The sequence below is a fragment of the Daphnia pulex genome, chromosome 10 (genome assembly GCF_021134715.1).
Source record: "Daphnia pulex isolate KAP4 chromosome 10, ASM2113471v1".
Lineage (NCBI taxonomy): Eukaryota > Metazoa > Arthropoda > Branchiopoda > Diplostraca > Daphniidae > Daphnia > Daphnia pulex.
The window spans coordinates 15181179-15196557 of record NC_060026.1 but is presented as its reverse complement, the minus strand read 5'-3'; the positions used below and the strand labels follow the sequence as shown (position 1 = coordinate 15196557).

At 41.2% G+C, this 15379-nt stretch overlaps 6 protein-coding genes across 8 annotated transcripts; 2 read left to right on the top strand and 4 right to left on the bottom strand.

Annotated features, from left to right (window-relative positions):
- Positions 1-54: 54 nt before the first annotated feature.
- LOC124205483 (tRNA (guanine(10)-N2)-methyltransferase homolog) lies at positions 55-2477 on the bottom strand. Of its 3 annotated transcripts, none has more exons than XM_046602925.1 (10): positions 2343-2477; positions 2215-2280; positions 1907-2149; positions 1711-1845; positions 1484-1640; positions 1180-1425; positions 916-1111; positions 725-851; positions 456-662; positions 55-400 (listed from the first exon to the last, which is right to left on the bottom strand). In XM_046602925.1, exons 1-9 carry the CDS (start codon positions 2412-2414, stop codon positions 495-497), a joined length of 1410 nt encoding a protein of 469 aa, XP_046458881.1. In that variant the 5' UTR covers positions 2415-2477; the 3' UTR covers positions 55-400; positions 456-494. The 3 variants fall into 3 exon arrangements, with proteins under 3 accessions (XP_046458881.1, XP_046458880.1, XP_046458879.1); XM_046602924.1 differs by having other exon boundaries at positions 55-382; XM_046602923.1 differs by lacking the exon at positions 55-400 and having other exon boundaries at positions 428-662.
- A 65-nt stretch (positions 2478-2542) lies between these two features.
- Positions 2543-3518, bottom strand: LOC124205488 (zinc finger protein 706-like). Its single transcript, XM_046602930.1, has 3 exons — positions 3378-3518; positions 3036-3181; positions 2543-2974 (listed from the first exon to the last, which is right to left on the bottom strand). The coding sequence occupies exons 2-3, from the start codon at positions 3177-3179 to the stop codon at positions 2879-2881; spliced, it is 240 nt and encodes a 79-aa protein (XP_046458886.1). The 5' UTR covers positions 3180-3181; positions 3378-3518; the 3' UTR covers positions 2543-2878.
- Positions 3519-3756: 238 nt separating this feature from the next.
- On the bottom strand, positions 3757-5683 carry LOC124205487 (60S ribosomal protein L11). The gene is made up of 5 exons (XM_046602929.1): positions 5228-5683; positions 4898-5011; positions 4375-4672; positions 4066-4160; positions 3757-3843 (listed from the first exon to the last, which is right to left on the bottom strand). The coding sequence occupies exons 1-5, from the start codon at positions 5240-5242 to the stop codon at positions 3808-3810; spliced, it is 558 nt and encodes a 185-aa protein (XP_046458885.1). The 5' UTR covers positions 5243-5683; the 3' UTR covers positions 3757-3807.
- An 84-nt stretch (positions 5684-5767) lies between these two features.
- Positions 5768-6773, top strand: LOC124205486. The gene is made up of 4 exons (XM_046602927.1): positions 5768-5970; positions 6048-6177; positions 6248-6452; positions 6541-6773. Exons 1-4 carry the CDS (start codon positions 5894-5896, stop codon positions 6771-6773), a joined length of 645 nt encoding a protein of 214 aa, XP_046458883.1. The 5' UTR covers positions 5768-5893.
- Positions 6774-8374, top strand: LOC124205485. The gene is made up of 4 exons (XM_046602926.1): positions 6774-7357; positions 7423-7525; positions 7594-7974; positions 8067-8374. The coding sequence occupies exons 1-4, from the start codon at positions 6842-6844 to the stop codon at positions 8126-8128; spliced, it is 1062 nt and encodes a 353-aa protein (XP_046458882.1). The 5' UTR covers positions 6774-6841; the 3' UTR covers positions 8129-8374.
- Positions 8001-14951, bottom strand: LOC124205482 (neurogenic protein big brain-like). Its single transcript, XM_046602922.1, has 8 exons — positions 14413-14951; positions 14090-14216; positions 11247-11367; positions 10977-11072; positions 10165-10245; positions 9986-10097; positions 9730-9876; positions 8001-9634 (listed from the first exon to the last, which is right to left on the bottom strand). Exons 1-8 carry the CDS (start codon positions 14741-14743, stop codon positions 8589-8591), a joined length of 2061 nt encoding a protein of 686 aa, XP_046458878.1. The 5' UTR covers positions 14744-14951; the 3' UTR covers positions 8001-8588.
- Positions 14952-15379: the final 428 nt, after the last annotated feature.

Here is a 15379-nt window from a genome sequence, read left to right as displayed (position 1 = left end):
GGGGCATTCCTGAAACAAAGTAATTAACGTATACGCGTATACGTTCACAAATGGGACGTGTGTAAATAACGTGTACTTTCGATCGACTCATACAGAACGCCAAGACAGTGAACATGCATGCAACTCGGAATAATCGTACGGTTAGCGACAGATACAGAAAAATTCTTTCTTCTGCGAGTGCTGCCTCCATTGTGACAAAGTTTATTTGGTCTTCGATGCCGGTAGAGTCGTTGATGACAGGTTTCAACAGTAGCCTCTTGTCTTTTCTAGTTACATCTTTTCAGTTTTCATTTCCAACCTTTTAGAACTTAGTTCTCCACAATTTCAAGCCGAAAACATTTTCTGTGATTTCATTTCGCCTATCAAAGTCGGCGATGTTAGACTGCCCAAGAAGATGACGCTTTGAAAATAATAATAACTTACTGAATTAAAAAAGGACGGGTCGATGCACTTACCCACTTGTGTATTGTATTGCATATTCAAAAACTGTTAGGTTACTTATCACATGGCAATTTTGCTATTCCGTTTCCCCGTTTGCTTCTTTTCGTTAGATTTCGCGCACTTTCGTCTTCCTTTCCATGTCCTTTGATTTCGCTGGTATTGAAGAACTTGTGTCGAAATGTGTACTGTAGGTTGTGGATTATTGCTGAATCTTCAGCCTCCTGTTCATAAACGTATAATTAATGTGTATTCAATTACATGTGTAGTTATGCCAGAATTTTACCTTTGGTTCCATAATCTTTTGCATAGTTATTAATCGACGGCTGGAATGCAAATTTAGGATCTGCTCACTGTTGGCTATAGTTTCCAAACAAGGATGTTCAGGTAGGAGGTCTGGATCATACTCCATTCTATCAAAGAAGTTATTGCGAATCAATATGACAAATTATTAAAACCCAAGCTAGAAAACCTTACCGTATGATTGGAATCCAAAAAACCAGTCGGCCATGCAGTTTGAGACTATTGGCGGCAAAATTAAGAAGATCTTTATAGATGTCGCCTAAACCGTACTGAGTTTTAGAAGGAAAATGTGTCGACAGCATCTCATCCGGAATAGGGGCGATTTTCTTGCTACCCACTTTATAGGTTGATTCACGAATTCCATAAGGAGCTGTAGAGAATTTCGCCGATTTGAATCATAAGTGAAAATCTTCAGGGAAAACTAAAACATTTTCTTACGATCAGTTATGATGGAGTCGAAACGGAAATTCGACCTCCAAACGGGCGTTGATGCGTCACCCACGAAGACATCCAAATAGCGTGAAAAAAGGTTATAAGTCTTTAGGTTTCCCTTGATGTCTTCATTTGGCTGGCGTTTCTTTTGGTGAGCTCTAGTTGGTTTCATTCTTCCGTGAATAGTGAGGTAATCTATATCCGTTCCGCAAACATAACCACCAAAATGAGCTGCTGCTACCAGAAGAGAACCTGAAATGTAAGACGTTTAGTTACTATGTTACATGTTTTTTAAATAGTAGTAAGCAACCTGTTCCAACAAACGGGTCAACAACTATATGGCCATTGTCAATTTGCGCGAGGTTTGCCATAATCATGGACAGTTGAGGATCCATGCTTGTGTTGCCAATAAAGTGCCGAGTTTTGAGGGAGTATTTGGCTACTGCTGTTCGTTCACTATCGGAAATCTGGAAACAGTAGAAAAAATATTGATGATATTTGAGTAATACCAGAAGAAATAGTAGTTGATTTCTTTACCCATCGGCCAAAAAAGTAATTAAAAGGATTCTCAGGAATACGTCCAGCGTCCAGCCCAAAGAATTCGTAATAATAATATGTAACGTCAGGGTTTTTCAAATTGGCAGATCCGAGAATTGGCAGGTAACTGAAAGACTGATAGACTGTTAATGTACTTTCATACAGTCAGATAATTTTATTTGTTTCAAAATCTTACCTCAATTTTTTCGATTTTTTCCTCTTGGCTTATTACTTTATTAAATATATCCACCACAACTTTGAATTTATTTTCCTTCTTAAAATAAGATGTGAACTCTGCAGGCAAGGTTTTTAACTGGTCATCAAGATGCTCTTTTGTTGTTGATTGTGCCCATAGCTCGATGATGGACCGGACAGTGACACATCTTTTCATAAGCTTCACTGCACAATCTTCACTTGGCATAGAAATCAGCATCCAAGGCTATAAAAAAAAGTCTGTGATATAATTAGTTGATACAAAATTTACGAATATAAAGTTGTATTTACATTTTCTTCTGGTTTCTCGATCCACGTATGTGGAATTTTGTACATAGCTAAAACCGATTCAACTTCCTGAGGATTAAAACAAGTTATAATTAGAAATAAACTTAAAATCTTGAAAATTCATATCGTACAGGAATTCTGAATGACACATGTTCATTTGCACACCAAAGTAAATAAGACTTCCACATGTTTCGCGCTGCCATTTCGGACTACTTTTTTTTCAAATACAATCGTCTGCTTGGACCAATGCGCAGGAAACCAATTGAAGAAGTTGCGGTAGTTTTTTCCTACGCACTACGCAGGCACATGACATTTTTGAGAGAGAAAAACCTATGAAATCAGCCGTTTATTTGTATGAAAAACAAAACACGACCACATACTGAAAATGAATTGTTTTTTTTTTCGTTTCTTTTCTTATGAAAATGGAAAACACCAGGTATGGAGCTGCAGATAAAAAAGTTACTTGTAAAAATGATATTGGTCGTGTGCATAGTATTTAAAGGGTTTATTCTCATGCCGTTGTCGTAAATGGCACGCAAGAGGTATAGAATGGCAGCTCCTCCCACACCCTAATTATATGTGAAAAGTATGGATTGAAAGATGAATGAAATTAGGAGTTTTTTGTTTTGGAATCTCCTATCTTGCAATATGCCAGGTTCGGTCAGGTTTAGGCCACAACATCTTGTAGATCAGCAGGCAAGGGGTTTTTTGGATGCTTGTTTTCAAAATGCTGCTTGTATGTTTTGGGATCTGGCATTTGAGACTGGTCAAAATATTCAAATTTATTAATTTGATTACGTAAAATATCTTACAACACAATTTACCTTGCAAACGGCACAAACATGCACTAGGGCAGCCATGGCAGCTTTTTTCTGATCACTAGCGCTATGGCCCTGTTGCTTCTTGGCTTTTGCAGCTTTCTCATTAGCTTTCTGTTGAGACTGGATTTTTTGTTGTCCACGAGCCATGACTGTCATCGGATAAAAAACCAACAATAGATTACCGTTAGTCAACACCTTTCTACGTAATTTCAAACTAGGCCATTGCCATCAAGATTATCGTGTAAATAATGGATGCTACCTTAACGAATTAAGGATACAAATAATTATAAATAAGTAACTAGTAAATTGCGTTTTCTGATAACGTATAAAGATAAACGTCAATACCTTATCGAAGTTTGTTGAATACTAAGAGCACGCTTAATCACGTCCGAATAAGTCGGCTGTCAGACGACACTACACAATTGCTAATGGTAAATAACCAGCCAGCTGCTCTATATGTAGATATTTTGATAGCGGCAACAATGTGTTGAATCGATTTATCTATCGATAATTCGTTGTCGATTTATTGTGTAAATTTTAATTTCGATATTAAAAACTTGCGAAAATTAATTAAACTTCAATTTCGGATGTATTTAGTGGTCATTCATAATCCCTTATAATTTATAACTAATGAACTTTTATCGAATATTATTTTTTAATGGAATTCCCTTTCATTAATAAACCATTGTAAAATGACACGCATAAAAGAAACAAAAATGGCAAATGGATTTCGCAAAACGGTGTATTTTGCAACAGAACGAAGTACACACAATGCTCATGCCTTCTTTGTGGGGAGGATGATACCGTCGTACTGTAAAATAAAGAAAGAATCGTCGTTAAACAAGCGGCTTCATTAAATTAAATATTTTGTAGGAGTATGCTTGAAATTCTGTGCTATCAATTCAGCCACATATTCCGATTTAACACATTCATAATCTAGCAACATTAACAGCGAGCCCTATCCTCAATCATTGTTAAGATAGCCCCAGCAATACATATTGCATATATTTTTGGACTATTATTATGATTATACCTTCTGCTGGAACCATTTCATGGCATCTTCGCGCTTCAACCGGTGCTGGAATCCAACTTTGCCGGTCTTGCGACGACGTTCGGCTACACTGAAGCCTAGAATCAAACAACAATTAATTAGACTAAATTGTCCTGAATATTACAAGACATTTATCTCTATTATTTAGTAACTAGCCCAGTAGTTGAAGTGAGCCGGAGTTGCAATAAATAGAATTACTATAGCACGTTTTGATTAATAATTCCCAAGAAATACTAATAACGTAAATCTAGGGACGATGCTTGTGCAGATGAAGTAGAAAGGGTGAAGTACCTGGGCGTCCCAAGACAACATAGAAGTCAAGGCCGTAGATACCAATGGAAGGGTCGTACTTGATACCAAGATCAATGTGTTCTTGAATACCAAAACCAAAGTTTCCAGTATCACTGAAGTTCTCTTTCCTTAACTCGTATTCCCTGACTTTCAATCCTCTTTCGAGGATCTCCTCAGCCTTGGCTCCACGAACAGTGCAGTGGACAGCAATCTTTTCATTACGACGGATACCGAACGAACGCACGGTATAACGAGCTTTGGAGAAAACTGGCTGTTGACCAGTTAACTGTTCCAACACCTAGAAATAAAGGAAATGGGTTTTAATGGAAGTTCCAATGACAAGAGTTTGAACGAAAAGGTTGTCTCCACAATTTAGTAACTAGCTCAGTAGTTAAAGTGAGCCAGAGTTGCAATAGATGGAATTAATGTATCACATTTTAAGTTTAAATTTCCCACGACATAATATTAACATACATCAAGGGACGATGCATGTGAATGTAAATCTTACTACTAGTCAACATACCTTGGCGGCCCTGGTCAATCTGTCACCAGATTCACCAACACAAATGTTCAGACAAAGTTTTCGGATACGCAATTCGCGCATCTGGTTCTTGGACTTGTCCCTCTTCACCTGCTCCTGAAATATCCGAAACGAAAAGAAACACGTTAGGTCTGAAAATGTTGAAAGTCTCTTGTTGCACCGGTAGAAAGATTATCACTGGCATCACATGTAAATATTTCAAAACTACTAGTTTTGAAGAGGAATATCGACTCGTAATAAATCGAATAATGAAACTGGAAGAAATTTCAATTCAAGACAGATGAAATACGATAATAATTTCAAGGAACTTACAGTGGTCGCCGTCATTTTGGAGCTATGCGTGAAAAACAAGAGAACAAGACCACTCTCAGGCAACGCAGCCTATGCTAAAGAAATGAAGTATAGCTCGAACGTTGCCAAGTAAACGGGCGAGGTTAGCATTTGATTAAACTTTATTGAAAAATGATTGAAATATTCAAAGCAAAATTCGGTTTTTTAGTTTATTGTGATGAAAGTGTAACTTTGTAGTATTTTTTATTGTTTAAACGTTAGTAAATCAGCATTGAAATGAAAACAAATCTAACGTAATCGATTGTTAAGTATCGATCTTTAGACTATTTTTCGAAGTATTTTTAAACTTGCTTAAACAATTAAGTAAATTTGAATTGATGTTTAATGTTATTATAGTTTGAAGGATAAATGTCGTGTCTGATTTTAAAAAATCGTGTCACTGCACAACACGGAAAATTGCAATTCCCCGTGCAATTATTTGCACACTCTATTGAAAACCGCAAGTGAACTTGAGCAAACAATAATCAGCTCACAACAATACTTCCACTGCGTCCAAGAAAATATGCCCAGTACTAAAAACAAAGCCAAATTTTATTTACCTAACAGGGGAAAAATAACGCAAGCATTGATTTATTTCGTCCGGTTGTTGATTCGATGGCCACGTAGTGACGGGCAAAGTAAGAAAACATGGAAACAGTTTCGCGTGAACAAACGACGGAAAAGGCAAACAAAGACGCAACGCAAATGCAGGATCCCAGTACAAGGTACATATATATTCGAATTACGACCTTTCTTCTTCAATTTCAGCCGTTTGTGTACTTACAAATGTTGTCGAAATCAGGCTGAGCGACATCATAAAACAGTGCACCAATTCAACTGACCATGTCAAATTGGTGGGCGAGAAAGGGGAGGCGGCCTTGGCTACCAGTCACGACGTCCTGAAACGCTTGAAAGACGATGGCTGCGATTTGGTAGATTGAAATTCTCAGCTTTTTTGGTAATTGGATTTCATACACATTTCTAATTATATTGATTTACAAGATCGGAAGTGTCGAATCGAGTTCGGCGGTTCGCACTGGACGTCAACTGGACCAGCGACAGGCCACCGAGACGGAATGTACGTCATTATCCGAAGCTTGTTCCACTCACGTTAATGCCGTCGACATTACATTGCAGTCGACATGGACGGAGGCTTTCAAAAACACGGCCCCTCATCAATTAACAGCGGACATACAAGAAATTCAAGGTATTTCACACCTTCGTGTAACTCTCTAATTTTTAATTGCAGCTCACGAAATACAAAAAGACAAAATGGTTTATAACTAAACACCCAGGGATGAGCGACGACGTGCTAAACACCCAGCAGGTACTGATTGACCGATTACGCGAAGAGGTGAATCAAGCCGACAAAATTATCCAGCTGGAAATTGAGCGCCAGACGGAAGATCTCGGCGTGATGCGCAAAAGGATGAAGGATCATTTGGATTTCACCCGGACCACCCAGCGCTGTCAACTGGGAGAGATTGACGCAAGTTATTTAATTCTTTTTTCCATCAGACAAAATTAAATTTAAATATTTTACAGTCAGCTTTTGGCAAAGACTACAATTTGTTGCTGGAAGATCACTCGAAATTGATGGATAAAATGCTGTCCGATTGGTCGACATCGGAGAACGAAATCATTCACGAACTCAACGACATCGGAAGCCATTGGGTGGACGATTTGGACGAGACGGACGCGTACTATTACAGCGAATGCAGCCGAACGCGCCACCGTCTAACGGCGGACATCCAGTTGATTGAGCAAGAACTGGAGAAGCTCAAAGTCGATTTCACTCTCAACAACGAAGTGCTGGATTACAATTGCCGGGTGCTGAAACTCCGCGAAGAGGAGCGGGCCGGTCTGATCGTCGGCAACAAACGCAAAATCAACCGGATGACCGATCGCTACCGACAGCTCAAGGAGGAGAACGACAAAATCGACCAGACTCGACGCGGAGAAGAACTGAAATTGTTGAAAGAAGTTGAACATTTACGCCACGATTGCGACTCGATGGAGCGCAAATTCTCCACCATCAAAAGCGCCAACGATCGTCAACTCGAATCCGTTTGCGAAATGGCCGAAGATCGAATCAGCCAACTCCTCAAAAAAGTTTGAACTCTTTTCAATTTTGCTAAATTACATTTTTTAAAACTTTGATTCGTTCCCCCCTCCAGTTGGCTGGTATCGACGAACGAATTTTCGTTGAGATTTTGGAACAGCCGTGGGACAAACTTGTGGGCGTGTCACGTCACATTGAATCGAAATCAGTCGAACTGGGTAATTTAACAGTTGGTGGTATTTTAAATAATTGGATAGAATTTTTTTGGAAATTTCTCTTATTAAAGATGCCAAGGATCTGGACGCAGAGGTTGTCCGTCTGGATAAGAATTTAAAATTCTTGACGGATACAGTGGCGAGTGTGGACAACGCCAAAGAGCGACTGATGAAGGCGTTGGACATTCCCGACGAACACGAATTCCGTATCCTGCTGTCTGCAATGCGATTGGTTCCCGATTCCGACTTGATGAAAGAACTGGCCTGCTACATCCACCAGCAGCGGTCGCGACCGGCAGATCAGCCCGTAACTACGCGCTTCTACTTGGCCGACGTGGCGACTATCCGGTCACATTTCCAACTCTTCAAAGAGACGGCCGTACCTAAAAAACGACTCGACATGTGGAAAATGCTGGCCCGGGCACTCATCCAATACGAGCAGATCCTACGCGGTAAATTAACAATCTAATTAATAAAAATCTTTTCACGTTTTATTCAATTTGTTCCCATTTTTTTATCGTGCACAAAATTATATTATTAACAGATCGATTGACGTTGGCAGCCGATTTGTTGGCACTGACCAAACAACCTACTGCACTCGGTTAGCAAATTGGAGAAAAACAAACAAAATGTTATTAATTAAAAGCGCAGATAAAACGGTTTGGATAAATGACGACAAGAGAGACATTCAATAAAATGAAACACACACGAGTATTTGAATTATAACACTCACACTCACACGCACACAGACAAAGAGAAAAAAAGGTTATATAATTATTCAGAGAGAAAAGACAAATGATAGTCAAGATATAAACACTTGGCTATTTCCGAGTCATGCCCGAAAAAGATGGTCTGCTAATTAAAAAACTAAACAGCACATCAAGAAGAATGAAATAATAATTCTCCAAGTCAAAATGAATGAAGAATATGAAGACTTGGATATAATATACAAATGGCGGAAGACGATATACACTTTCAGCCAAAAATAAGGGAAAGAATAATTGTTTTTTAAATGTTTCGGTGATTATTCAAATGTTTTTGTTAATTTATTTTACCAATTCTTTTATTAGTATTGCACCGGTGAGTGAAATGATCCGGGCGAATGTTGTTGGCTGTTGGGCGACATCAAATCCGCTCGGAACTTCTGAGCGTAGTGATGATGATGACCGGCTTGCTGCTGCTGCTGCTGGATCTGGTAAGAACCTTGCGGAGGCTGGTTGGGTAAATGAGGACTGAAGGCGGAAGCATGTTGGAGATGTTGAACATGCTGCTGTTGTTGTTGTTGCTGCTGTTGTTGATTGTAGTTGCTCTGATTGTTATCCTGACCGTGACCTGCCCATTCCGCTGGACTTTGAATGGAAGTGCCGTGGACGGATCCATAGGCCGAATCTTTTGACGTGTCGCTAGGAGAAATTGGAGCTCCTCCGGCGCTGGTTGCCGATGTTTCCATCTGTTCCGGATTGGGTCGACGGTTGTAAGCGGCTACAGTCGCTTCCGGCCGATAAGTAGGGACTTTGCGATCGTAGAGACTTTCACCGCGCTGGGCCGGCTCGACGGCCGCCACCGATGGTACAACTTCACGTCGAGTCTGGTAAATGGGCTCCAGTTGGTACGATTCCGGTTTGGAACGGTCGTGACTGGGAGCCCTGGTGGCGTAAACGGGTTCTCTAGCCACCGAAGACGTCAGGAGCGAATTGTCGCGCACGGGTCGATCCACGTCCGTCATATCGGCCATATGGCGCGGATGGCGGCTGCCGTAAACGCTTTCGGCCCGGCTGCTGTTTCCGGATGCCATAGGAGCCGGCGGCTGTCGCGTGGCGTAAATGCTCTCGGTGCGAATGAGGTCGACGTTGCGAGCGGCCAGATAAGTGCTCTGCGCCGACTGGAGCTGAGCTCCGCGGGAAGCGTAAACGTTGGGAGGTTGGACAGCCGGAGCGGCCGGAGGTTTGGCGTAGACCGACTGTGAGCGGTTGAGATTGCTCGAACGGCTGGGCGGTCCAGGTGATTTGCCGCAATGGTAAAGCGACTTGGTGCCGCCATAAACCGATTCGGCTCGTTCCATCCGCTGCTGGTTCCGCCAGTTGTTTCCTACAGCGCCACCGACACCACCACCTGCACAAAAAACACACGTCGCATATAATTAGTACCCCCCTCTATTTGATTGTTATTCAACAACAAAATAAGAAAGAAAAGAAAAAACAACTCACCGCTAGGAGAAATTGGATTAGACGGACCACCTGGACTAATTGCCGGCCGGTACTGATCGTAGTGCTGAGAGCGGGCACTCTGGTAATTAGCCACAGTTGATTTCACGTCGTCGTAGTTGTCCTCGTCGCTGTGAATGCTCGACGCGTCTGTCACAGACAAAAAAAGACAAAAGAAAAACAGGATTTTTGTTCAATTTGGTCAAGTACGTTCATTCCAAGATAAGAGAAAAAAGAACTAAGGGGGCAGCTGCCTTACCACCATCGGGGATGGATCCCTTACGGCGTTGCGAGTTGCGATACGGGTTGAAAATGAACTCGTAGAGGATAGCCGCCAGACAGCCACCCACGATGGGTCCCAGCCAATAAACCTGGAAAATAATTAGTCTGGTTACTTGGATTATTTCAAATCAAATTAATGAAAATTTAGTTTTTTACCCAGTGAGCGTCCCATTTGTTCATGACGAAAGCCGGACCAAGTGATCTCATAGGGTTGAATGAGGCACCAGTTGATGGCAACTATTTTCCATAAAAAAAATACCCAAAAAAATTTGAATTAAAAAACAATTCAAATGTGTTTTTTCAACAAATTCAATTACATATTGAAATATTCCGACTTTCTCTTCTCCCCCCCCCCCCTTTGACAACTAAAACTCAAAAAAATGTCCATAAAAACTTAACTGGACTCTGGACTCCCCCACAAAAAGTCTAACAAACACCGAGGGGGTTATATAGCTGCGGTGGTCGAGATATACTATAGTACACACACACACTCACCATAATCTACGGGTGATAACAATAAAGAGGTTCTCTGGACGTTTCGCACCTGCCGTTTTCTCCCCTCCCCCCCCAAAAAAACCTTTTCTAGAAACATGTGACCAAGAAATGGAAGAAAAAAGAGAAGGGAAGTCTTTTGTCGAATATTTTTTCAAACATGGCCTCAGGTATGTGTGTGTTATAGAGAGAGTGTTTCTCTGAACTCACCAGGTGGAAAAAAGGAGAGAGGGGAAAAACGGGATCGCCTTCAAAAGGGTCTCCCCTCCTTAAAAAGACAACACACTTCCATGATCAACGCCATAATAAGTAGGATATTTTTCCCCGACTGGAAGCGTGGCTAATTTAAGTTGATCGGACGCCGGCCTAAACACATTTTTCATCCGGCCTCCCATTTCTTTTATTCTAGGAGGTCACTACTATACCCCCCATCCAACTAAATCAAAGAATGCTATCAAGGGCGGAGGATGACTCACAGCGACAAAGGAGCAGGCCGTGTAGGTGAGGCCAAGCGTGATGGGTCCAGGTCCAATGGAAGCCGATAACCCACGTCGATGATCATCCATCGTTGTCTAAGTGAAAGGGAAAAAGAAAATAAAAAAAACGAGTTCTTATCTGAATTTTACATTAAAGGTTGAAATGTTGTTGTTATTTTTTAATGAAATTGACATTAAAAGACTCGACCAAGAAATTGTTATCTCCAATAATTTTTTTGTTTTGTTATAGATAAAAAAAATGGTTATTACCAAATAGACGAGCGTGATGACAAACGTCAGGCATAGTTCAATGCCCAGTGCTTGCCAATCGGTTAAACCGGTAGAGACGATTGTAGCTCCGAGGTATCCTTGATGTCCAGGACTGGTTACACTGAAAAAGGAAATAAAAAGACATACATAAATTTCCCTTTTTCTCTTTTGTACAACTGGAAATGGATATAGAAATAGAAAATAAAAAAGGATCTTTTCTTCTTGTATGGATACGAATAGCTGGAATCCATTCGTCACCGATTATTTCCTTGTGACTGTGTACGGAATAAAAAGAGAGAAAGAAACAGGTCTCGTGATAAATTCACTACCGTTTTACTGGAATTTCTTTTTCTCTCTGAGTTTGTTCAATGTAGCAGTTTGGAGGAAAAGAATGTTGCAAAGGACAGACACAACTGGAACAGCTGCATGTCGCCTTCAAGACGCGGATATCTCCCCCCCAACCAACTTTTTTTTCCTCCTCCCCATCCATCCATCCATCCATCCAAGAGACAACTGGGGCGCAGGAGTTGTTAAAGAGAACAAGTGCTCGGGTTTCCAAGTGAGCTTTCAAAAAAACTCCTGTTCCAGTAACACACAGACGGATTCGATTTTGGTTAAAATCCTCCGGCTGTTGTTGTTTTTGAACATACGGATCAAGTAAAGGGGGTTAGGCCTATACACACCCCCCCATTGGAAAAAAGAAAAGGGCTCAATAGATTGTTGATGTTCAACCTCGTGTGACGCCACAAAACATTTCGCCCAACGTGTAATTGGAAACACACATGTCGACTATCTCGTAGGAGTCGTAGCCCTACGATTTATATTTTTTCTTACACCGCCGGATGGGGTTGAATGGATCCGATATAGAGCTAGGGGGAGAGAAATCGCTATTACAGACACACACAATGGTGTGTAACCTTAACCTTTCCCCTCTTGTACCCTTTTCACGTCAATTGTATCAATCGGTTCTTCCTCCCTTTATATTTTATATTCGTCGATTGGCGTAGACTCGTAGAGAGAGAGAAATGTTTTTTAAAAGGTCGGACAGATCGAGGACAGGAAGTGCCAAGTTTCCATTCATGCGCCACTCACACAGAAATGAATTACTGTTTCTTGACGTCAATTAAGTCGTTCTCATTCTCATGTCTCCTCAGAAAACAATCTTCGCTATCATTTTCTACTACGGTAGTGGTTAAGTGGTTTTTTCGATGGAGTGATCCGGTTACATCATTTCTTCAATGAATAAAATAAAAAGTGTGTGCCGATTTCCTCCCGCACTTTTTTCAAAAACGATGGGGATTTCTTATATAATCCGTTTGGGGGTAGATTCAATATCCGATTGGATTATTATTACGTCGGGGGGTTCCGTATTGACACTCTTACTTATCTCTCTCTGTGTGGGTATACCATCAGGTGCTTATCGAGCCATCGCTGAGCCTGCGATTCTACTTCAATCCGAATGAGAAATCATCGGGGGAGAGCGGGCGTGGTCACACACACAAACACGCATGAGGGAACATTGAACCGCCAACAATGGAAGGGGAAAAATCTACTAAACTACTGCTACTACTCCGCCTCCTCTTCCTAGGCCTCCATGATCGCTTCATCGAATTTCTCCATTGTACACATTATTTAAAAAAAATACCTGAGAAGATGTACTATTTTTTTATTCCTCTAAGAAAATAAAAAAAAAACGTCTTTGAATTGAAAATGGAAGCCTCTTAAGAAACACATTCCTCCTCCCATATTTTTTGAAATGATGAGTTCCAGAGCCTTTCAAGATATTAGCGCTCGTCTCTCGTTTCTTTTTCACTTGAGAAAAAGATAAAAAACGAAGCGCAAAAGGGCGTCACCTCGTTCACAATATTATGACGTCAGCTCGATTTGTTCAAGTGGCCTCAGCGATATTCGATATGATCCCATTTTTTCAAAAAAAATAAGACATTTCGACTCGAATTCAAACCCAAGCGCTTCTACTCGACACCCCAACACTCGATTAATGTCTACTGCATTAATTAAAAAAAGAAGAATCTGGCCGATGGTATAATTGCCATAAAAGAAAAAGGTCGGCTTCTATAATCTTTGCAGTTTTTTCTTCAACTTAAAAAAGAGAGATAAAAGTCTACAAACGAAATATAACAAAAGGGGGGCCAGCTAGAAGATGAGAGAGAGGGGGGAGCAGAGCGGCTAGTTGAAAAAGAGAAGAAAAACGTATAGGGGGAGATGAAATGAAAATAATGAGTCAAGAAAAAGACAGCCAACGGGGTCAGACATCTGGCAAGCAGCAGTCGGCCATCCATCCATGGTCTTGCACACAAACAAAGTTTGTTCTGTGTGCCCACTTTTCCCTATTTTTCGCAGCCATCTAGCTAATATAATATCCCAATATAATTCAATAGATACCAGGATATGTCGAGGAAGTGAAGACATTCTATTGAACTAGGGGACCATTGATTTCCTGTTATTTCAAATCCAATTTTTCTTGCGGTTTGATACAAAAACCCAAACAACGAAACTGGTAAAGAACCCGAGAGCTTCATTTTTACGGTTATACTCAAGTGGTCGAATGAAAAGAGGCACGTTGCCAAAAAGGAATTTTCGTGGTGTCATGTCCAAAAAAGCGGGGGTGGAAAGAGGGGGTAAGGTCATTAGGAGGTCAACCATCTATTTCCGGCCTTATAATAAAAACGCACAAGTGAACACGTGTGTGTTATTCTGGGTGGGGGAGAGAACCACAAGAGTTTTGGGTGTCAAACTTCTTTATCGTTTCCGTCAGACTGCCCCCACATATATTGGGCAGCATCTGAACAACAGAAAAATTGGTTTAGATTTTAGTTATATACCCGTAAAGAAGAGCAGCTCCAGCGATGGCTCCACCTCCTTGAGACGTGACGTAGAGCAAAGCTTTCATGGGCGATATTTTGCGAGTGACGAGCAATGCCAGCGACATGACTGGATTCAAATGTGCTCCTACAGAAAAAGAAAAAACAGATGTCGAGTTGATGAAAACCATTCGAGGAATGCCTAAAGTGTGTCAACAACAAATCAGTCGGCGACTAAACAGTATCTCGTTAGGCAACTTAGGGGGAAAAAGAAGACGTTAAAGTAAACACATTCACTAATAGAAAAATAAAAGAGAGAGAAATGTTTACAACATCATTCTAACCAGATATTTGGGCGAAGGAGAGTGTGAGGGCTGCCACAGCGAAGCCGGAAGCCAATGCGATGCTGATGGCTGGCGGAGTGTGTCCCGACCAAGGTATGAACGAGCCGCAGACGATGAAGACGAGGAAAAAGGAAGCCAGGCATTCGGCCACAATGGAACGCCAGAAATCTAGCGATCGGATTTCGGCCTGCATTGGCACCCGCATCTTGTTGCCATTTCCCGCCTCCTGCTGCTCCAAACAGGCCGTCTCGAAACGTTCCAGCAATGTCGTCATCAGATTCTCGAGACCGGCACTCGTCAGTGGAGTCGTGGCCACACTCATTGTCGCCATTGTCTATCACACACGCGATCAAAGTCGATTTTCACCCGTTGTAGAAATAAAACAAAAGCTCGTGAAACACAACAACAACAACAAATGGGATTATGCACACTTGGAAAATGATTTATCTTTCGTAAGAAGGATGAATGTTTTTCTACGATCTTTTTCACCGGACCATCACGAATCACCGACTGTTTGCGACTGAAACCCGGGTTCCACATGTGCTCGGACCTAATGCTACGAGGGCCCTACGGTGGAGACGCCTAGTGGCCGACTGGAGAATCTTACCAAATGGGCGGAGCCCAGAAATTTGAACACACACACACAACTGTTTTCGTTGTTTTGGTTTCTTTTTTCCTTGTGGCGTCTCTTTTTCTTCCTCAATTGGAACGAGAAAAAAAAATCTTGTTTTTATGCAAATAACGTTACACGTCTATTGGAGTTTTATACGGCCGCCATTCATTATTTTGTCGACGGAAATAGACACACACGGAAAATTGCCGGCCACCCGTGCTGCACACGGCTTATTAATTAGACCGTATATTATTATTTATTGTATATGCACATGCGTAAATACTTATCTCTTTCATTACCTTTTTTCACAGACTGTTTTGAATTATGATCATGAGTCTCTTTTTTAATCAGTCG

Coding starts and splice junctions, on each gene's coding strand:
- LOC124205483 (XM_046602925.1), bottom strand. CDS start 2,414: ATGGCAGCGCGAAACATGTGGAAGTCTTATTTACTTTGGTGTGCAAAT. Junction 1,846..1,906: donor AAAAAATCGAAAAAATTGAG/GTAAGATTTTGA, acceptor ACAGTCTATCAG/TCTTTCAGTTACCTGCCAAT. Junction 1,112..1,179: donor CGACTCCATCATAACTGATC/GTAAGAAAATGT, acceptor AATTCTCTACAG/CTCCTTATGGAATTCGTGAA.
- LOC124205488 (XM_046602930.1), bottom strand. CDS start 3,179: ATGGCTCGTGGACAACAAAAAATCCAGTCTCAACAGAAAGCTAATGAG. Junction 2,975..3,035: donor ATGTTTGTGCCGTTTGCAAG/GTAAATTGTGTT, acceptor TATTTTGACCAG/TCTCAAATGCCAGATCCCAA.
- LOC124205487 (XM_046602929.1), bottom strand. Junction 4,161..4,374: donor TGTTGTCTTGGGACGCCCAG/GTACTTCACCCT, acceptor GTTTGATTCTAG/GCTTCAGTGTAGCCGAACGT. Junction 3,844..4,065: donor TGAAATGGTTCCAGCAGAAG/GTATAATCATAA, acceptor TTTATTTTACAG/TACGACGGTATCATCCTCCC.
- LOC124205486 (XM_046602927.1), top strand. CDS start 5,894: ATGGAAACAGTTTCGCGTGAACAAACGACGGAAAAGGCAAACAAAGAC. Junction 6,178..6,247: donor AAGACGATGGCTGCGATTTG/GTAGATTGAAAT, acceptor TTGATTTACAAG/ATCGGAAGTGTCGAATCGAG. Junction 6,453..6,540: donor GGACATACAAGAAATTCAAG/GTATTTCACACC, acceptor CTAAACACCCAG/GGATGAGCGACGACGTGCTA.
- LOC124205485 (XM_046602926.1), top strand. CDS start 6,842: ATGGATAAAATGCTGTCCGATTGGTCGACATCGGAGAACGAAATCATT. Junction 7,526..7,593: donor ATCGAAATCAGTCGAACTGG/GTAATTTAACAG, acceptor CTCTTATTAAAG/ATGCCAAGGATCTGGACGCA. Junction 7,975..8,066: donor ATACGAGCAGATCCTACGCG/GTAAATTAACAA, acceptor TATTATTAACAG/ATCGATTGACGTTGGCAGCC.
- LOC124205482 (XM_046602922.1), bottom strand. CDS start 14,743: ATGGCGACAATGAGTGTGGCCACGACTCCACTGACGAGTGCCGGTCTC. Junction 10,098..10,164: donor ACAAATGGGACGCTCACTGG/GTAAAAAACTAA, acceptor ATTATTTTCCAG/GTTTATTGGCTGGGACCCAT. Junction 9,877..9,985: donor GGGATCCATCCCCGATGGTG/GTAAGGCAGCTG, acceptor TGTCTGTGACAG/ACGCGTCGAGCATTCACAGC.